The sequence below is a fragment of the Salminus brasiliensis genome, chromosome 9, assembly GCF_030463535.1.
Source record: "Salminus brasiliensis chromosome 9, fSalBra1.hap2, whole genome shotgun sequence".
Classification (NCBI taxonomy): Eukaryota; Metazoa; Chordata; class Actinopteri; order Characiformes; family Bryconidae; genus Salminus; species Salminus brasiliensis.
The window spans coordinates 25,682,982-25,705,566 of NC_132886.1; the positions used below are offsets into that span (position 1 = coordinate 25,682,982).

Below are 22,585 nucleotides of genomic sequence, written 5' to 3' on the forward strand. Positions count from 1 at the left end.
ATTTTAGATATTGAAACCAGAACATAGCAGAAAGCAGGCCATGGGTCATTTGTTTAAATGGATAGCAGCTGTCTTTGTAAATCATTGAGAGACATCAGTTTTGAAACGAGTTGAGCGCAGACCAAAGAATTTGGGTAAAAGCTATAAATGCACTTCAGACTAATTCAGTTCAGTTCAGCTCAGCATATCAAACTGGGTTCTTACTGAATAAACACAATGTATAGAGCTGGCCTGATTTTACTGTCTGTAATTGCAGCCAAAATAAATGGGACTTGTTTTTGGATAGTAAACATCATTTGGGTTGACAGTATTGTGTATTTTGTTGCTGATAAACTGACTACAGAAGGGTTTAATAGGCAGTATTATGCTTTTACACATTTTGATGTAAGGAACAAAGATTTGCTAGTAGAAGCTGACTGTTTCGAGTGTTACAGAGCAGAACATATGACTTCCAGAAAGTCTGTGCTGATGACAGTTGTGCTTTTGTACACTTGGCTTTGTTTTGCTCATAAACATGTTTTCGATATTGGATGCTTGCTCTGAAACCAGAAAGCAAATAGAGTCATATACACCAGCATAATTAGCTTCATCATAGAGATCTGAAAACTGCTAAATTAACAGAGGCACTTCTGAAGTACAAATTCTTCACAGTTACAGTCTAACCTCTGCATGTAACATACTGAAAATGTATCTATATACATTTAATCATATATATATATATATGATATATATGTGTGTTTATTTCAGCAATTGAACAATCACTGTGCTCTAAAATGCCGACAAATGTCATATTTAAGTGTGTTTCATGTAGAGGATGTGAAACTTCTGGGATATTTTATGACAATTGTTTTAGCCTATACATCATGCCAAATAGGAAAACACATACAAACACAGAAATGATAAGAAGAATCTTTTTCAATGGTGAAAAGACAGTGGTGTAAAGTAAAAAACATCTTTTTAAAAAGTTTTTTTTAACAGAAACATAGAAATCACATTCTGGACATGGTCCATAACTTTGAGCTGCCTTTTCTATTTAAAACAAACAAAGAATATTTGATCTTAGAAATCTGTCAAGTTACTTATATAAAAGATGAGCAATATTAAAAAAAACTAAAATAAAATCAAAAATAAAAAACAAACAAAAAAAGGAGAAATAAAGGAGCTACATAGTATTAACTTAAACAGGAAATCCTCACAGTCTTTGACAGAAACATAAATCCCTTATTAGCAAAGAAAGTCTTTTGTTCCAAAATTCTAATCAGAAGTGTACGGAAGTAGTATAGATAAATACTATGTAGAGATGATTTTGCAGGCTGGTCTGAGATGATTGTCTAAGAATCTGTGAAAAGAGAATAGAAGGAAAATTGGCAATGGAAGAACTTAATGGGAGTTCTTTACACATCTGTAAAATATGTGAACTGTTGGAGAATTAGAACTTTAGTGATTCTGCATTGTGGACTGTGCACATATTTGCTTCAGCTCATGAAACAAAACTCAGTTCCTTTTTTCCCCACAAAGTAAGGAATTTGCTGTGGGCAAATTTCCCATGGCTTTCGGCACCTTATGCTCTGAACACCACAGGTTTAAAGTGGCCTCGGAGCTCTTAAATTAGTAAAATGGAATTATGGGCACCACCTTACTACCTTAAACTAGCCTTGTTCATGGCGGACTGCAGAAGAACAGCTATCCGTCTGAGGCTGTCTGCACTAACTCACTGACCTTCCTATGGTTAACTGCAAATGTAGTTGAGACCTTACCAGAAAGACTGGTTAAGAAATTAACTGATCAATTAGTGTTTTATTTAAGACTTATTCTTGTTTACCTAAACAGCTCTATGCACGTCATAGAAAAGGCAGACATGTAGATTAGAAGAATACAGTTAGAAGAACACAGGTATGGCTCATCTGATTTAATAGATAACCTAGAAATTGGACTGTAAACTATGTATTGGGAAAAGGTTAACACACACACACACACAATTAGACTTAAGACAATTAGACAGCCCAGATAAACACTTTTACATTACATTTTCTCAGATGCTTTTCAAACGGGATAAGTGTATCAAGACACATTACGTGAACCCCTGAAATTGACCTGGAATTCTACATTGCTAACAAAATGTGGTCTTATTGTTTTCAGAGTCACAGCTATAAACATAATCTAGCTAAACCAATACCACACAAACAATCGTACTGTCCATGTCTTTTTTGAAGACACTGAGTAATCATCCACAGGTAAAGGTAAAGGTGAAGGTGCATGTATTTGTCACTGTACAGTGTACACTGTATAGCGAAATGTGTCCTCCGCATTTAACCCATCTGGTAGTGAACACACACTCACACACACACACGTGTTAGGAGCAGTGAGTACACACACACACCCAGAGCGGTGGGCAGTCAACTCCAGCGCCTGGGGAGCAGAGAGGGTAAAGGCCCTTGAACAAGGCCCTTTACCCTCTCTGCTCCCCGGGCGCTGGAGTTGGCTGCTCACCGCTCTGGGTGTGTGTGTGTACTCACTGCCCCTAACACATGTGTGTGTGAGTGTGTGTTCAGGCTAGAAAAAGTAAGTAAGTGAGCCCTTCAATTTAATAACCTGTCGATTCCCCTTTAGCAGCAGCCACCTCTACCAAACATTTCTTGCAGATGCATATAAAATTTGCACAATGTTAAGGATGACTTTTGGACCATTTCCTGAAAATGTACTTCAGTTCATCAATAGAACAACAAATCTCATGTATCTCTTCATGTCATGCCACAATCATCTCCATAGGGTTAAGGTTAGGACTTTTTTTTTTCCATCACCCAAATCTTCAGTTTGATGTGACTGCTGCTCTTAAATTCTTCTGTAAAATGATCACAAGGTGTCCAGACCCTGAGGCAGCAAAGCAGCCCAAAACATGATGCTCCGTCCACCATGCTTCACAGGAATTACTTTGTGGTCTCCTTCTATGAGCATTATATTTTAGAAAGAAAGAACTCCTAGAAAGAACAGAAACAGTCCCGAATTCTCTCTACTTGTAGACAACGTGTCTAACTGTGGATTCATGTACATCTCAGCCTTTGGTAATGCTTTTGTGGCCTTTTTCAGCTTCATGCACAAACACATCTCATGCAGCCTTCTGAAAGTTGCATTGAGGATGCATACTAATCAATCTTTCTTGAGAAGCATGGATCTGTCCATTAGCAGACATTGTGTGCCTTTATTTAAGGAGCAAAGCACCTGTGAAACCTTTACTTCAAATCTAATCCTCCTTAACTGAAGCACAGTTTTCCAATGAGCTCTTTGAGAGGTCATTAATACAAAAGGTTCACTTACTTTTTCTAGCCTGCACTGTGGATATTTACTCAATGTGCTCAATAAAATTTTGACTTAAATAATCATCCCACCATATTTCATAAGACTATATTTTCTGTCATGTATGCAGAAATCCCTCTAATTCCAAAGGTTTTACTTGCAACGGTATCTAGTATGTATTGGATATTGGTCAAGGTTCTTACCCAGGAGTTTTCGAGTTTTACGGCGAATCCTTTTTGCAGGCAGGGTCTCATCAGACTCATCTAGGAGGTTTCGTTTGGCTACTGAAACAGGAGCATTGCGTACAGGGGTGCTAGCTGTGAATACACAAAAAGAAACACACAGATGAGCACACATACATACACACAGACACACACACACACACACACACCATAAACTCATCTGAATGCCTTGCCGTCTCGACTCCGCAAACCCTGGGGCAAGCAAACAGTTGTGTTTGTCAGAAGTGTCTAATTACTGAAACAAGGCAGTTCCTACTACATGACTACTTCAGAGCACACAACAGCAGTAAACGTTTTCACCCCCTTCACCACGTTGAACAACTCTGTGTCCAAATAATTACTCACTCCTGCAAACACTTCCTAAAAAGAGTATGTGCAATACACCTACACAGATGCACCCTCTCACACACACATTCTCTCTCAAACATTCACATACACACCCCCCATTGACCTACCTAGTTTCTTATCGATGTCTCTGAGCGCTCGTTCTTGATCTTGAAGCTCCTGCTGTTTCCGTTTCATCTCAGGACTCCGTAGGTATTGCATGTGGCTGTCTAAATCAGCCTGGACCTTCGATGCTTTTTGTACCGCTACAGAGTACTGCTGTAGCAACTCTGAACACAAACACACACACAGACATACATATCTATCTATACACACACTTGGTTTTACACAGTGTTTAAACAATATAAGCTAGAACTCAACAAATAAGGAAAGATAGTGGCCAGTACCAATACCATGGGGCTTATATTGATTTATAAGTTTTATACTCATATTAACAATGGTATTGATCCGATACCCAGAACTGGTAACAGGCCAAGAAATACAAAATACGCTGAATTGAATATCTGAGAAAAGAAGTGACCAATGAATCCAATTTGATCCTGAAACAAATCAAGACTGAAAACAGTACAGATTTGCCCACAGCGCCACCACATGGCAACCTCACTGTTGTCTTATAACGCCATCATGTGCTTATTGATGTTACCAAATTTGTGTTTTCCTGCTCAATTGAGCTAGTTTCAAAATGCAGCCGAAATTGTATACCTGTATATTGTTGATATGGCACGAAAACTTTGTTTCTCCAAAATGGCAACTTTGCAGGAGAAGGAAAAAACCCCATTTATCCTAATGGAAGTTAATGTAAAAATATTTTCATTAAATGATATTAGGTCATTTTGGAGCATTTCTATTGGTCCATGGTGTTGAGATGTGGTTGTAGTTGATATGGTGTTGAGATGTAAAGGACACACTGCTGGACACATATTATGTCAAATAGCAAAAAAAAAAGTCATAAACAGAGAGACTAGAATTTTGCTTGACAGCAACATTTTACATACATATGTCATACATACAGCTTATGCAAATGTCTAGGTGCCCCACATTTACATGTCAATTACAAGTGTTTTAAATAAAAAAACTGACATGTTTTACAGAGACATACCTCTGTGCATTCATTAAAGCATAATTGCAGTTAGTTACAGTTAACTTAGTTATAATACTAATAACAGAATCTGTCATTTGACTGTTTGGGCGAGTTTCAGCACCTGGTTGGTGGCAACCCAGGTTGAGGGACAGTACGGTGACGTTTACATTTGTGATAAAAAAAAAAATGTATGAACTCAGATGCGATATTCTGATAAAGCAGTGTGGGTTACCTTCTAACACTGCACTGCAAGAGATAAGAGTGTAATGTCAAACTTTTGTTTTGAATATTCTGCTCCACCTTAAATGGTATGGGCACCATATGAAATAAAATGCTGCAATGTTTAGGGTGGAATGAAAAGTAGGAATAAGAAACAGGTAAATAAGAAGCCAACTTTAATACTGTTATATTACAGCTTTATTTTAAACTAATGGCTGGTTTAAAACCTGTTCCAGAGATGTGTGGTCAGAGATCAGACATCAGATATATGTGAGCTGTGTGAGTTACCTATGTGCCTGCATACGGTGTGATATTCTTCAGGCAGCGGCGCTCCAAACACCTGTCCCCTTAACTTCTCTATTGAAGGAGCTTTATTTTGCAGGCCGCCAAACTTTCCATTACTGCGAATACGCTCGCCCTGACGTGTCAGCAGCGTGGGGCACTGTACCTTATTCTGAACCACCTGTGAATCACACAAACACAAATACACTCACACTGTGTCCTAAGTGAGACGTTCTCACACTCTCACCCCCAAAAGTCTTATAAAGGCAGTTGGCTAAAGAATATTCTACAGTAGGAACGGACAGTGTGAATTGTTCTTTTTACAGCACTAAGCTATTCTAGGCGGCTGTGCGTCGTCACAGTGTCACGTAAAACCAGCCAATAAAAGTAGAACTTACACTCTATGTCTAAATGTTTGTTGACACCCCTTCTAATGAATACATTCAGCTACTTTAGGTTGCACCCATTGCTGAGACTGGTTAGTCAACACCACTATCTGCCAGTAATCTACCACACCATTTGGAGGCCTGGGATTTGATTTTCTGTCTATGGCTCCTCACACTAAGACTCCTAACACTACACTGGTCCACCTTGCAAGTTGCTCTGGATAAGAGCATCAGCTAAATGCCAAAAATGTGTAAACATGTGACACAGAAGTAAATGCACACACAGCTTGTCTAGTCCCCGTAGAGAAGTATTGCCAAAACAATATGACTTTCTGGAGCAGATAAACAAGAACCTATTGTCAGGTGTGGGCTAGAGGGATAAAAAGCCCCCCAGCATTGAGCTTTAATTTCTTCCCTCTTCCACTCCAACTTTTTTTAGATTTGACATGACATGATGATCTGATGTACAATGTTTTGTACAACAATTTTGGAATCAAAACAACCAAATTCAATGGGTAACCATATTTCTGGGTTTTCTTTGGCTGTCTTGTTCTGTTATGATAATTCTTGTCAACATGTGCACCAGTCTGTGCAGAAGACCATGCAGATCAGTCATCTGCCATCCAGTATAACACACACTTACTTACCCCCCTGCGGTAATGGTTAGCAGAGTCCAAATCATCCACCAATATAGTGTCTCCAATAAGACTTGAAAAAACTGGCAAAACAAACAAACATACATGATTACTTCAGCTCTACACACACACACACACACACACACACAGCTGCCCTCATTCTTGGAAGCTCTAGTAATCCCTGATGCCTGAACTTGGAGGCTGAGAAACATTTGTAAAGATCCCTGTGCTGCTCCAGGATATGCATTACCTCATTTCGATACTGCCTACAGAAGGAAGAAAATCAGTGGGGTAGTGAAAGGGGGAATAAAGCAATCTTCTACACACACAAAGGCAAAACTGGGGGAACCCTACAAATGCTGAACTACACAAACAAAGAGGCATCTGGAACTACTGAAACATAATTCACAGAGCAACTAGGAAAAGGAGAAACAAACTGACAGACAAAGAGCACAATTCAGTACTGAATCCAGACTCCAGGGGGAACATACATGCGCTATTTTGTTGTTACAGCTATTTCCCTACATTTGTCAATATACAAATAGCTCAATCTTAACAGTAAATTGGCCTAACCCCAGCCACCCTCCCCCATCGTGGAGTATTCTGCTGGGGGCATCATCTGGAAACACTCAGAGAGGAATAGAAGAGTCTAAAACACACCGCTCCAACCACTGCTACACAACCCAGGCAAACTCAGTGCAACAGTACAGCATTCATCCCCACCCTGACTGCCTGAAATAGGAAACAATGACGCAGTTCCCACTTCATCTATCAATCAAAAAGTCTCATGAAGAGACTGAGAATGACTGACTGTATGTGGGTGCGTGAGGTCCTCTAAGAACTCACCCTTGCTACAGCTCTCTTCATGCTTGGGAAAAATGAGTAGATCTCGAACAAACACAGGGTTTCCCACAGGCTCGAACAAACTTTCACCATTCCTGATGTGGGGCAGTGGCCTAACACAAGCACAAACACAAAACAGTCATTCACATACATGAAAGGAATGAGAAAAACAAATAAGACTGCAAGTCATTATCTTAGAAGACACATGATTAAATGTGTATTTTCTTCTAATGCCAGACATGGGCTAGAGGGGTGTTAAGCCCCCCAGCATTGAGCTGTGGAGCAGTGGAACTGTGTTCTCTGGAATGATAGTGCTCCATCTAGTACATTTGGGATGGGTTGGGGAGTTAGAGATGAGATGGTGTGTAATCATCCAACATCCTGACCTCTCTAAAGCTCGTCACTGAATGTAATCAATTTCTCACAGCAATTCTCCAAAATCTAGCATAAAGCCTTCCCTAGACAGTAAATATAGTTATTCCAACAAAAGCAGGATAAACTCTTTTTAATGGCATTGATTTCAGAAGAAACAATGAACGAGTCTAGTCCCAATACTTTTGTCTTATAGTGAATAATGTTGCCTGCATGCAAAAACCTTCCAGAATCTTCAAAATAGATCCACTACTACTACTACTACACACACACACACAGTGACCTGACTGCAGTGTTTTAAAGTAGCGGGGAGCTGATTGGTCAAGAAGGAGAGTCCGACTGAATTTTAAGATATGAAACACACTATAAATACACTATTTTAAGAAAAGTCTCTACTAAACTAAATCAATCAGTTCAGGATCTCCCATTATTGAAACTGCTACTAAAAATAAATGAATTTTAGTGAACGTATTAATCAGGAGCTCATCTCATCTAAATGTGGTTCACTCTGGATAAGAGTGTCAGCTAAACACCATGAATGTAAATGTAATTGGATAGAAACGGTTTCGGCTGATACTCAGAATTAAGACACTTGGATTGGATCGGGGGCAAAATAATCTGATTGGCACATCCCTACTTGTATCACTATAATGCAATAACTGATTTGGCTATACAACCCCCCATGATGTTAAATCAGATTAGCTGGTGGTGTCCAAATGCAAACCAAGCATTGTTCTTACAACTAGCTCACAAGATTTTAACTTCTTTCTTCACAATGAGATTTGTTACTTTTTACTGTATTCAACGTATGTTTATGTTTACCTACAAGCACAAACATCCTTATTGCCAAAATGACTGGTTTTAAATCATGTGCTTAGGTGCACTGTATATATGTACACATGAAACAAGCTGTTACCTGCTACTTGGTCTCCAGAAAACTGTCTCTAAAGGCATGACTTGTTGTCGTCCTTGCGTGTCATCATAAATTTTCTTTGCAGCAGCTGTTGTGACAGTAACCACACAGTCCATGTCACCAAGAAGATGCCAGGAGATAACCTTTGCTGCATCATCATCCTCCACCTGTGCCAGTTGTGCTATCTGTAAACACACACATAGACACAGAAGTTCAAATGAATGTGAAACCTCTCTGTAAAGAGTTAGGAGAGTTGTTTTTCACCCTCCCGAACGTTTTGCACACACCTTTCCCAGGACATCCGGACTGTCTTTAAACGGATCAGGCATGGTACATTTTCGGCGAGGTGCATTCTGTATCCTTTCCAAAGCTGCTTTCTTTTGAGCAATCAAGCTCTCAATTGCTGACACCTATATTCAAACACATATTAAGGAAATGTATTAAAGAAACAGAATGAGCTGAAGATGTCTGCAAAATTACAAATTGTAATAAATAAATATAGACATCTTTATTTAAAAAAAAAAGAAAAACACTTTACAGTGCCTTGTCCTAACTGAGATAACGGTTTCATCGATCAACTCAGATGGAAAAAGTATCTGAACTTAAGGGCAATGGCCTATTAAAAAGAGCTTGTGGGGGATTTCTGAGTCAGTCTCAGGAGCAAGAAAAATGCAGTACTATACAATTACAAGCTATAAAATTACATGCAAACCTTGCATTGTTTAATATGCTTTGACATATGCATGCTGTAAACTGTTCTGTATTCTGATCTTTCTTCCATGGGAATGGATATATGTCCTCTGTGCACACCCAGGTGTCAGTTATCCAAAAAATCAAGCAGGACTTGATTTCCCTCAAACAGAGAAGCCATAGTAACAGTTAAAAATACATCATGTAGCTTGTATTCCTTTTATCTTACATGTTGGGTTGTATAAAAGTAGGGTGACCATATGCCCTGTTTTTCCTAGACATGCCCTCTTTTTTGGGATCTAAAAAATAAATCTGCATGGGATTTCTAAATGATGTAAAATGTCCAGGATTTTGCATTGATTTCACGTAAGTGTGTTTCAACAGCTTTTGTATGGATTTAAACACATCTTTAAGCCATCTTCACGCTGCTTCATGTTTATAGTCTATATAAACCTGCTTCTACATGCAGCCATAAGTCAAACTGCTTCCCACCACAGCCTAAATACTGCTAAAATGCATCTGTAAATAAACATATCAGTTATAGAAGGGAAAAATCCATTGTTTTTATCTTGGTGGAACCAAGAAGAAAAAATATTCTGAAAGGTCCAGAAGCACTGAGCTGAGCACTGATCAATAGTTATACAGTTATAGCCTCTTGACTCATCAGGAGGATTAATGGGTATCCAGTGAAATAGTAAATGAATCTATTTTTCTATATATTATTTGCAGTTTGCTTTAAAATATGTTCACTTATTATATTATATGAACAAAATATATTCACCCTAATAAAAAGAGGCTACCTTGTATAGTTATTTGAGCGTCCAAGGCAGAAGATCGACAACAACATACCAAGTAGTAGTGTACTGTATACAGTACGGTATAGTACTGAAGACAGAACACAAAGTTTGGTGGTTTCCACAGAGCATTTGACTTATGTGTATGCGTGTAGCCTATGAATGAATGTTTTACGCTATCATTAGTAGAATGTTAATACATTTAAAAAATACTTGTTTTCCATACTTATTAACAACCCTTGGCCACCCCTGGTCCACCCCACATACAAATTCCCCTAAATGCTTTAACTGTCTTCCCACCTAAAAGCACAATTCCTTACACATTCTAAACTGTAGTAAATTGAAACTTGAAACAACAGTAGTACACTAAGAGTAGTAAAATATACTTACAGAGGGTAATTTGGAAATGTCTATGCCACTTTTGCTGAGTTCTGATTTGAACTGAGTCTCTTTGCCAGCTGCATCACGCACCTGACCTAAAAAGAAATAAAACTTAATAAATATATTATAAATATATACCAGCTTAATAAGGAAGCGAGAGACAGAGACACAGACAGAGAGAGAAAGAGAAGGAAGAGAACAGGAGGAAGGGTTTAATGTATTGCCTACTTTCTAGTTCGGAAGTGAGTTGTGTGTGGGTCTCTAAAATGCCTTTGTAGAGCCCAATGGAGTGAAAGAGCTGGTCTTTCTTTTTACTCATCTCAGCCATAACTTTCTGGTTCTCTGCATCTACAAAACAAAGAAAAGTTAATTAAATGAAACTTTAACTTTGAACAAAATGTAAAATGACACACACACAAATATCTAACATTTTACAATCTATTTAATATTTTACTTCTTTCAGAAACCAATTATTGTTCTTGTCTTTCTTCAAACTATGAACATACCCTTAAAAATAAACTTTAGTTTCATAAAGAACCATGTTCATAATACAGATGTGTGACACTGAAATATCCTTTAGAACAAGTGAGGTTCACTAGACCTTTGGTAAGGTTACTTCACACTCACATGTCTATTTGGCAAACATTGGGCCTTATTCTCCAAAATTTACCCGTTTACGCAGTTTTCATAAAAATTGACATTCACCAATGTTTTTCTTACTTGGGATTTGTTCAGTTTATAAGGACAGTGAGACCAATCATTTTAAGAGCATGGCTGTGAACATCTGCATTTTAAAAACACATCAAGAACTTTTACAAACATTCTGAGGAAGATATTGGTGAATTTAATCTTTAATATCAGCTCTTTATGAAACTGTAAGTGGTTCTTCTATTGCATCTTAAATTTCTATTGCAACTTTACTTGCAATAGAGCATCATAGAATAATGAATGAAACCAGTGTTAATTAGACTGTCTATTCAGAGGAACTAACCATTGTAGAATCTGAAAGGTAAATTAAAAGGCGCGATGGTGGTACTGGGTCCAACCACTTCAACCACTGGTTGGAACTGCAGTGTGTACTCAGCTCCATCACAACCGGGACTGTTCTCCATCAGTGCCAAGTCCTACACACACATATACAGACACATATACAACACCCCTTCAGAAAGCTGACTAAGGTTAATGTGTAATATCCAGATTAACCAATGAAAAAGATTAGGCGTGAGTAATCTGTGAAAAGACTATATTAGCATGTAGCTCTTCAACTAGGGCCATTTCTAACAAAAACTAAATCTAATCACACTCACATTGATCATAGCCTCTCCATCGGTGAGACTGAAGAGTAAGCGTTTGGCCTTGTTCTCAAACACAGGGAGGTCTTTTGCCTTGCCTCCTTCGGCACCGATCACTGTTACAACCACCTGCCCGTTTATCCCCATACCAGCTGGGTTGTTGTATTTGTCCTATGGGGTGAAATAAACACATACACATGTACACACAGATATAATTAACAAAACTAGTTTAATACTAGGTTTTTACCACTTTCTTTGCAAAAGCTTGAAGAGCTACATACAGTCATGACAAAAATTAGGATACCCCATAAAATATCTATTATATATATATATATATATATATATATATATATAATTATATATATATATATATATATATATATATATATATATATATATATATATATATATATATATATATATACACACACACACACACATACACATATATATACACACATAGACATTTGATCTTCATAATATAACTAACCTGAAGTAACTAATAAAACTGAATAAATGTCTAAGTTTATAAATCATATGTAAAATGTAATTAAAAGAAATACAATTTTCTTATGAGAAAAAAATTAAGTTTGAACACCCCCATATTTATTACTCCTCAAAAAAACATCAAGGAAAGACTTAAGATCCATCTGTCCAAAGCACACTGACTTCAACTGTGGCGAGAGCTACATGTAGGTCCCAAGATGACATTTCAGGTTTTTGGAGACTCCTTTATGCAACTTGTGGTCTGCTCTTGGACTGAACATGTTAGGACAGCCTGACCTGGCCATGTTGGCAGTTGTTGCACTAGGAAAATATTTTGCAGACAGTGTAATGGCTGATTTACAACTGTTCTGAGATCTTTTTAAATACCTTCCCAGACTGATCTGCATCTACAACCTTCTTTTTAAAGATCTCTAAAGAGATCTCTCACCATGGTGATACCACTCACTTCCACCATCAAGAGCAAACCAAACTAAATGTCTGAGGTTTAAATAAGACAGGTTCCTCCAAAATCTTCTTTAACCATGTTCTAATCATCTGCAGCTGATGTGAAGCACCTGATTCTAATTTTAGACAGTTTACGCAGTAATAAATGTGAGGGTGTCCTACCTTTGTCCTCACAAGAAAAGAACATTTCTATTAATTTTACAAATTATTTATAAAAGACATATATCTATATATTAGCATATATTAGTATACCTATTTATATATTAACAAAAGGTGTCCAATTCATTTACCATTACTATAAATACAAAAGTCAAAATCAACTTTCTTATAAAAGACACAATATTACAAATAAAAGACAAATAATCAGGGCAGTATGGGGCATAATCAGATGCACTTCATCTGCGCCTTAATTAAAATACAGTCTAAACATGCAAACATGTTGTGAAACGTATCGCAGCTGTAGATTATTCATTAGAGCAATGCTATTGTGTTTGTACAGAGAGGCATTCCTGCTGACATTCTAATATTTACTTCCAGAACTGACCTTCACTTTCAGTTCTGAATAAACCTCTGACAGAACTCTTGCTCAGTTCTCACAGAGCTGCAGTGTGTGATAAATACAAACAAATCAAACTAACAAAACTCACCATAATCCTCAGACATAAACTGTCTAGAAGGATGCGACTGCTGGCACTGCTGTTAGAGACCACAGGGGTTGCGGGAGGAGACTCTGGGAGAAGTTTCACCGGCTTATTATGAAGAATATTTAGTGCAATCTGAAATGGGGGGGGGGGGTTACTCATCAGAGATGGTGTACAGAAGAATTTAATTAAATTAAATTGTAAAAGCATAGATAGATGACGGTAAATGTGCTGTGTGTCCTTGAGGAAGACTCACCTGACTGCTCCAGAGGGACTTGCCTTTTTCTACAAGAATAAACTGCACAATGTATTTTCCCACTTGTTCTGGAATCTCCTTATCTCTAGATAATAACAAAAGACAATATATGATGAGTTATTTTTTAGAACTCTAATTTATTATTCATTCTTCTTATTCTTTACAAACTAGAAAAGTGCATTTGGTTGCATGGCTTAAAGCAGCAATATAAATACGTGCACCTTTACCTTTTTACCTTTAAAAATGCCATTTTCTCCCCCTACAGAAAGTGGAATTTGCATTTTGAGCCACCAGTAAAGAAAAAGCTTTACACGTGAAGTTTACGAGCTGAAAATATATAGAACCGTCACTGAAAGTGAAACAAGCATGTGGTCTGATGTAGTAGAGTAATCTTTCAGGATTTTAGGTTCCCTCGGATTAGGTTTGCGAGAACAGCATTATGCATTTTTCCCCACTTCTTCAAAGTTACATACCATCATTTCCGGCGTGCTGAGCCCAAAGACCCTATTACAGGTCAGTGGAGTACTAACTTGATTTAGAGGCTGTTATTTTAAAGTACAAATGTTACATAATGTTGCTTTAACTGGCTCCCAGTTCCAGGGTGTTGCTAGATTGTTCCAACCAAGTCACTAGGGTGAACTATTTTTGCTAAGCAATTGCAATGGAGCTGCTAGGTGTTTGCTATGGTGTTACTAAATGCTAGACGGTTGCTTTGGAATTCCACAATTCCAAAGCATGAATTCCACCATGGTTGCAATGGTACGATGTACATTACACAATGTAATACAATGGTTCTAACATAACTACTGGAACACTAAAGCAAAACACATTACTAAGATGGATTGCCTAATAAATACAGATAATAAATGTTGTGATAATTTACGCTATACACATTTTCATATATCACACCTGAAGTAAAAGTGGTCGTCCTTTTCCTTCTCCCTGGGTTTACTGCACTTAAACGTCAGTGCCTGAAATCACCAAAGCAATGAAATTAGCCCATTATATGACCCCTACCCCACCCCCACACTCACACACACAGAAAAACATTAAGTATGAGTGTTAATTACCTCAGGAGGAGGACGGTTCCCTGCAGCTGAACCCTGCCACAGCAGCATGGTCAGACTGCCTGGACTCACATTCCTCACAGGGCCACCTTCTTCAGAGACCACCGTCACTTTAAACACTGTGCATACACACAAAGGCATTAATCAACTGTGGTGCATGAGTTTCATATACTTCACAGAAACCATCTTTACACATACACACACACACACACACACACACACACACACACACACACACACATATCTAGGAACTACACACAATCTCAAGCACACACTTGGTCATCATACACACATACGATAACACACACCTGGAACATCCATAGGAATTCTGCAACCAGGAATCTTACATATACACACACATAAATGCGCACACACACCTGGGAAAGTATCTCCTGCAATTAAGATGGCATCATTGTCATACTCCACACTAAGCCTCACAGGGTTGTTAGGATCAGGCATCACGTTCAGCTTCACCACTGGACCAGGAATACTATTTCTACTGAAGGATCCACGGAACTCCAGAGAATGCTCTCCTCTACAGGCAGAGAAAACATGGTTTGGATGTTCACAATGATTTTGTGAGAAATCACAGAGCATGCAGAACATCTGCCTTTCGTTTTTGGAGGATCTGTTTTTAACTCACTTTGGAGCCGTCACCAACTCCAGCTTGAAGCAGGCCTTTCCTTTTGGATCCACAGGTTGGGACATCACTGACGATTTAACCTATAGCACCCAAACATACACGCATAGATACACACACACACACACACACACACACACACACACACACACACACACACGACCATAAATGTCCTTTTCCATTCACTCTGTTTTTTCTCACATCCATTAACACTGTTCTACAATGTTCTCACACCCATTAACAGTGTTCTACAATGTTCTCACACCCATTTACAGTGTTCTTACATCCAGTAACACTGTTCTACAATGTTCTCACACCCATTAACACTGTTCTCACATCCATTAACACTGTTCTACAATGTTCTCACACCCATTAACACTGTTCTCACACCCATTAACAGTGTTCTACAATGTTCTCACACCCATTTACAGTGTTCTTACATCCAGCAACACTGTTCTACAATGTTCTCACACCCATTAACACTTTTCTCACATCCATTAACACTGTTCTACAATGTTCTCACACCCATTAACACTGTTCTCACACCCATTAACACTGTTCTACAATGTTCTCACACTCATTAACACTGTTCTACAATGTTCTCACACCCATTAACACTGTTCTCACACCCATTAACACTGTTCCACAATGTTCTCACATCCATTAACACTGTTCCACAATGTTCTCACATCCATTAACAGTGTTCTACAATGTTCTCACATCCATTAACAGTGTTCTACAATGTTCTCACATCCATTAACACTGTTCTCACACCCATTAACACTGTTCTACAATGTTCTCACACCCATTAACACTGTTCTCACATCCATTAACACTGTTCTACAATGTTCTCACACCCATTAACACTGTTCTCACATCCATTAACACTGTTCTACAATGTTCTCACACCCATTAACACTGTTCTCACATCCATTAACACTGTTCTACAATGTTCTCACACCCATTAACACTGTTCTCACACCCATTAACACTGTTCTACAATGTTCTCACACCCATTAACACTGTTCTCACACCCATTAACACTGTTCCACAATGTTCTCACATCCATTAACACTGTTCTACAACAGTAACAATGTCCTAAATGTGCTCCTCCATTCTGTTTAACAATGATCTTCCCACTCAAATAACAATGTTATACAATGTGCTCTTCCATTCACAATTATACAATGTTCTTACCCACATCCACATTGTTCTAAAATCCATTAACACTGTTTAAAATGTGCTCTTTTCACCCTGTAATCCAATATTCTGAATATTCTAAATAAGCATCCGACTGTTGGTGTTTGCTGAAGAACACGGTGTGTACTGAGCTTAAAATTCTTTGAATGTGCTTAGCTGTTACCTTGAGCTGTGCTGAAAGAGTTTTGATTGCTATGACAACTCGCTGATCTGGAACAGGGTTTTCCCACTCATCACATAACTGTAACAGGAATGGAGTGTCCAAACCTCGTCCATTTAACACATGTAGCGGCTGCAAAGAAACACATTCAGAGAATAGTCACGTAAACACTTTTAGCAAACATCTAGTTATTTATACTTTATGTTTTTTATCATTATCAACTCAAAATGCATGTCATCATGTCATGAAACTTTATACAAAATACAATATGTATTTTAAACCATATTTTAAACCACCATGATTTTATGCATTTATATGTGCTTTTTGGAACAGTGTTTTCTGTACATTTAAACATTTAAATGTTGAATTTAAATGTTTATTGTTTTATGACACAGTATATCCATTTTGTATTTAAATTCAAAATATGTGATTATTTTTCTAAATTGTTGTTTTTTGTAGATGTATTTATTTATTTATTTATTTATTTATTTATCTTAAGTATTTTAAGTTGCTTAAAGATGTAGAAATACTAAGAATGTGGCTTTGGTTGGAGGTAAAAGATGCCCAGATGCTGTTTAAAAGACCATTTACAAAAGACCTGTTATTGTACCACAGAATGAAACAATGGTGGGCTCATGACAAAAAAATGATTAACTCAGAAATGCAACAGCTTACAGTAGCCACACAGTGTAGCATAGAAAACCCAGCATAGCTTTGTTTTTAGCACTATAACAAGAGCATTGTAAATATTCCTAATATTCCCCGCTGGATTCGCTGGTTCTAGCTGACTGGAAGTATCAAAAACACTGTATTCTCTTGAAGTGGCTGTTGCATTTGACTGTGTTGCTTTGCTGTTGTAGCTTTCGTTGTTAAAACTGTTTTCTCTGGGTGTACATAATAGTTCTAAATATAGAGCTTTACAGTTAATGACTTATGCGCCAAACTCTTGTTCATTCAACTAAGCCAAACTAAATACAGTTTTCTATTCTAAGGCAGCTTTAATATGCGTTTGCATGAGAGTCCCAGTGTGTGATTTTTACCATTTCTGGAGCTTCCATCAGAGTGATTTTTGCTGGTGGTCCAGCAGTGACTTTGACTCTGGCAAACTCTTCAAATTCTTGGTACTTGAAGCATAACTCCCTCGGACCAGGTAAGCCTGCTGCAAAGCGTACACCACTCACCAACACAGTGTTTGTACTGTCCTACATGCACACACATACAAACATACATACAGATCATGTAGAATAATATTAACATGCACAATGATCTAAAAGGTCCAAGACACATGTGTTTTAAGCAGCAGTCTGTGTGTACCTACCTGCCAATCGACAGTGAGGGTTGACCGATCAAGGCCATCTGCAGAAACACTGACTGCCTTCATGCTGTCAGCACTTAGAGCATCCGTCTTATTACCATACTGATCAACCACATCCACAGCTACCACAGAAAGAGAACACTATGGTTAATGTGAAATGAAAAAAAAAAAACAGTGGTGAAAAACTGTAGTATTATTGTAAAATAAATATAAAAATATATAATTTTCCAGGTTATTTCTTTTATTTCCATACATGCCTGTATGGCCCTATATTTACAATGCTTCTCAGTGTATAAGTGCTGATCTAGGATCAGATTCCTCTCTTATTGACTATAACGTTCCTGAAACAAACAGATCCTAGATCAGCACTGCTGCTCAGAGAAGCTTTGTGAATATGGGTCAATGAGCAGATAACCTCAATATAAACATTCTTAATAGTCCAAATGACTGGAGTTCTCTTTTAAATGTTAAAGTAAGGCCGAAAGATAATACAGAATAATATGCTGAAAACAAAACACACTGATCAGCCATATCATTAGTGGCACATGCCTAACAATCAGTACGTCCCCCATGTGCCACCACAACAGATCTGACCATTCAAAGCATTGACCTTACACTGAAAGTGTCCTGTTGTATCTGGCACCAAGACATTTGCAGCAGATCTTTTAAATTCTGTAAGCTGGGGCATCCATGCATCAAATTAACGAGCCCTAGGTGCCCATGACCTGGTCGCTATTTCGTGGACCACTGCATACCAGACAAACCTCACAAGACCTGATTGATGTTTTGGAGGTGCTCTGATCTAGTCGTCTAGCCATTACAATTTGACCCTTGTCAAGGGCTTTCCCATTTGTCCTGCTCCCGACATCACCTGATGCCTAATATGTCAAACCCCTGACAGATGCCACTGTAGATTAAGATAATCAATGTTCTTCAGTTCTGTTAGTGGTGCAAAGTTATAGCTTTAGCCAGTGGTGTTATGCTATGCATTTCTAGCATTTTAATTCATTTTAAGTACATGGTTAAAATTACAATATTATTTCAGAAAGCACTTACAAATATTCCCTGATAGAGTTTCTCCCATTCTGACAATGCTTTCACTGAGAGTGACCTTCAGTTTCTCAGGTTCATCTGGACGTGGGCTACATGCACACAAAATGATTTTATTAATGACATAATGGCATGTGTGCCATGTATTCACATTATTTTTGTATTTAAATTGAGCATGTATGTGTGATCAGTCTTACATTATAATAAAGGATGTGTCAACTGGCTGCTGATCTGTAAATGCCACCTGATAGAAGTGCTCTCCCTGTGCTTTCGTTGGGACAGTCACACTCGGCAGTATTCCCTTAGCCACTTCTGTGGTCTTCATGCCTCCAGTCCAGTTCACCTAAATCACACATGCACACAAACACAACAACCATTTATACAGTAATACAATACCATAAGACAATAAGAACTATATGCTAAGCTTACTGGGGAGATGGGATAGCATCTAAATTTAATTTGAGCTAAAATAAGCATATCGTCTCTGTCATGCAAAAACCTTGCATCTTCAAAATGGCAACTTTACAGGAGAAGCAACTTCCAATGAAAGTCAATGTAGAAAACGTTATATTCCAAGACATTTTTGGAGTATTTCTCATGGTCCATTCATCATGACATTGACACTGACATGACAACTGCCAGATTCAAATTATGTCATTGCGTGGTGGCGCCGATATGATTTATTGATAATAAGACAGGTCTGTCTTAAAATAGGCAATAGTGTTTCCAAAAAAGTACACAGATACATGTGCAATATTACTGATAAAAGCAATAATATTTTATAATTACCATATTTTTAAGATTTACAATTAAATTATTTAAATTTTGTTATGGTGCATATGACATAAAATCAGTCATAAATAATATTTAGTTAAAAACATACTAAAACTGATTTTAAAAACTGCTTTATATATATATATTACACTAATGAATAAGTTTAAATCCACCTCAGTATTTTTACGTTTTGAACCTGGATTTGCCACGTCTCGAGAGAACCAAACTGAAAAAAGTTACACAAATATCTACCTTTATATTCTGTGCAAGTTTGTACGTCAAATGCACCGGCCGCCCCCCTTCGTCATACAGCCTAAAGCGCAGACTCCCGAGTGTGTCTCCTGCTGTCCAGTTGATCCTTTCCAGATTCTGAATCACCATGACATCATCTGAATCCTCCTCCTGCCTGTAAACCTCTACACGGAAGACACGTGTGCTTGGCAGGACGCGCAGACTCCGCTCCACACAAGCTATTCCTTTCTGGTTCTGTGAGCAACGACAACACTGATTAAATAAATACAAATTACAAAACAATAAAAACTGTCTGTTCTAAAAAGTAACTAAAAGTAATTAAAAGTAACTATATACAAAATTCAATGTATAAGGACATTTATCTACGCCAGAGATAAGTAATGTAGTCATGCAATGATGAAGCACTGAGATAATAACAGTATGTCTTACAGGAATGCCAAACTTTGCCGTGAGGACTTGCTCTGTGCTGACATTCTTCAGCTGAACTGGCTTTGCTAGCAACACCCCAGTGCCAGTGTTACTGCAGTCAACAGTATCCACTGGTAAATCAGGGGCTCCTAATAACTATATAAAACAGAAACACACAAAAACATGAACACATACATATAACAACTAAATGAGAAGTTCACAAATGTAAAAATCTTTTATTGAACTTCAACATTCTCCTTTGACTAGTATCTGCATTGTATCTTGATAAGGTTTTAGCCGCATGCATTTACAACACTGGCTCATCAAATACGTCTCCGGTTGGTCAGACTGAAATCCGATTGCTGTGTGGCACGCAATATAAACATTCGCTTGTTACGTGATAATTATTACTGGTGTTTAGGTTGTACTGGGAGGGACTTTGGTTGTGGAATGCGTCTTGGAGACGCTATAAAGGACTATAAAGTGTCTCAAACACGTCTCAGACCACCTCACAAAGTGGTTGAAGTGATCAGATTTATATCCGGTTTAAATGCACCTTGGGTGTGTTTAGACTATTTTTATTATAATCCTGATACTCAAGACACACAAACTGACCAGGTGTAAACAGGGTCTTCGTGACCTACAATACATTACATAATATACACAATGTCCAAACAGATGCTTGCACTTTAATACACTCAGATCTGTCTGCTAGTCATTTTTAAAGCACACTAAGAACACTCTGTGTGCCTTGTCTATCCCCAGCTTAAAAAACGTTATAAAAGTGTCCAAATACAGGATCATCTGTGATTAAAAAAATAGTAATTCTGAGTCAGATAAAACACAGAGAAATTGTGTATGTTATAAAACACTTCCTACAGGTTTAGGTATGCCGCCTATATTCTAAACTGAGTTCAGTATATGGGAAGGCTATGTTACAACGGTTTGATCAGATCTTCTATGCAGGTTCCCAATATTTTATCTGATCATTCACTGAATCACAAAATTAGTTTTCTCAAATATATTATTTGGTTCTTTAGACCTTCTAGAATTCAATCCCTAAACTGGACAGAAGGCACTTAAAAACAAATCCAAAACAAACAAACCAAGCATTTGATTTAAATTGAATAAAATACATTTTTTCTGTCCTGAAAAAGTATATATATATATATATATATATATATATATATATAAAAATAAAATATATATATATATATATATATATATATATATATATATATATATATAAATATATAATAGAATTACAGCTCTTCCTGAATCTCTAGCACATTTTTTTGATGTTTTGTGAGACTATGTTTAGTTGACTTAAAGCGCCAACAAATGTGTTAGGTGTATGTAAATGCAGATAACACAGAGTTGAATAATTGTGTGTTCACAATGACTCATGTGGGTGATGTGTTACCTGGCAGCGAACGATGAGTTTGGAATGTGTTGTGATGTTCTGAAACTCATCATGAACCTCTACTTTGAATCCTGCTGGTGCTCCATTCTCTATAGAGATGTCATGTTCAGGAAAAACGACCAGTTGATGTGGAGGACCTGGAGGCACAAAGGGAAAAAAATATTTCACTAAACAAAAAATATCACTTTTAGCTCAACAGCTTTTCAGAATTAGAAATGAGCAAACTTATATTTCCGGTTATGACCCAGCAGTCAAAGCTTTAGGAAAGTAAACAAAACTACACTATATATCCAAAAGTTTGTGGACACCCCTTCTAATGAAGGCATTCAGTTACTGTAAGTTGCACACATTGCTGACACAAAGGAGCAGTTGGGGGATCATGTGGGGTGATGATCATCCAACAACCTGAGCTCACTAAGACTCGTGTTGGTGAATGTTATTAAATCCTCACAGCAATGCTTCAAAATCTAGTAATAAACCTACCCTGGACAGTAACAATGAATGATCAGGTGTCCCAATATTTTTGTCCATATAGTGTAAATCAGGAGTTTTAGCATGTGTGGCATTTACTAAGTTTCTAATGTCCAGAATCAGTTCTGCATGTGGTAAAAATTCCAGTCTTTAAATTACAACATCTGCAATTCTCATGAAATGTGTGTCTGTCATTCTGGAAAATAAC

The 22,585-nt window shown here is 37.6% G+C and overlaps 1 protein-coding gene across 1 annotated transcript in view; it reads right to left on the bottom strand.

Annotated features, from left to right (window-relative positions):
* Nucleotides 1-741: 741 nt before the first annotated feature.
* Nucleotides 742-22,585, bottom strand: part of smchd1 (structural maintenance of chromosomes flexible hinge domain containing 1) — a 42,747-nt gene continuing 20,903 nt past the window's right edge. The window contains exons 24-49 of the mRNA XM_072688026.1: nt 21,907-22,043; nt 20,505-20,639; nt 20,076-20,309; nt 19,247-19,392; nt 19,056-19,141; nt 18,003-18,121; nt 17,725-17,886; nt 16,688-16,816; nt 15,328-15,407; nt 15,062-15,219; nt 14,688-14,803; nt 14,527-14,588; nt 13,618-13,702; nt 13,368-13,496; nt 11,785-11,940; nt 11,469-11,601; nt 10,706-10,825; nt 10,487-10,572; nt 8,900-9,022; nt 8,616-8,797; nt 7,331-7,440; nt 6,497-6,567; nt 5,470-5,644; nt 3,992-4,150; nt 3,498-3,611; nt 742-1,339 (exon numbers count right to left, since the gene is read on the bottom strand). Coding sequence (XP_072544127.1) covers nt 1,332-1,339; nt 3,498-3,611; nt 3,992-4,150; nt 5,470-5,644; nt 6,497-6,567; nt 7,331-7,440; nt 8,616-8,797; nt 8,900-9,022; nt 10,487-10,572; nt 10,706-10,825; nt 11,469-11,601; nt 11,785-11,940; nt 13,368-13,496; nt 13,618-13,702; nt 14,527-14,588; nt 14,688-14,803; nt 15,062-15,219; nt 15,328-15,407; nt 16,688-16,816; nt 17,725-17,886; nt 18,003-18,121; nt 19,056-19,141; nt 19,247-19,392; nt 20,076-20,309; nt 20,505-20,639; nt 21,907-22,043 — 3,215 coding nt within the window. The 3' untranslated portion in view covers nt 742-1,331. The remainder of the gene's footprint in view (nt 1,340-3,497; nt 3,612-3,991; nt 4,151-5,469; nt 5,645-6,496; nt 6,568-7,330; nt 7,441-8,615; nt 8,798-8,899; nt 9,023-10,486; nt 10,573-10,705; nt 10,826-11,468; nt 11,602-11,784; nt 11,941-13,367; nt 13,497-13,617; nt 13,703-14,526; nt 14,589-14,687; nt 14,804-15,061; nt 15,220-15,327; nt 15,408-16,687; nt 16,817-17,724; nt 17,887-18,002; nt 18,122-19,055; nt 19,142-19,246; nt 19,393-20,075; nt 20,310-20,504; nt 20,640-21,906; nt 22,044-22,585) is intronic.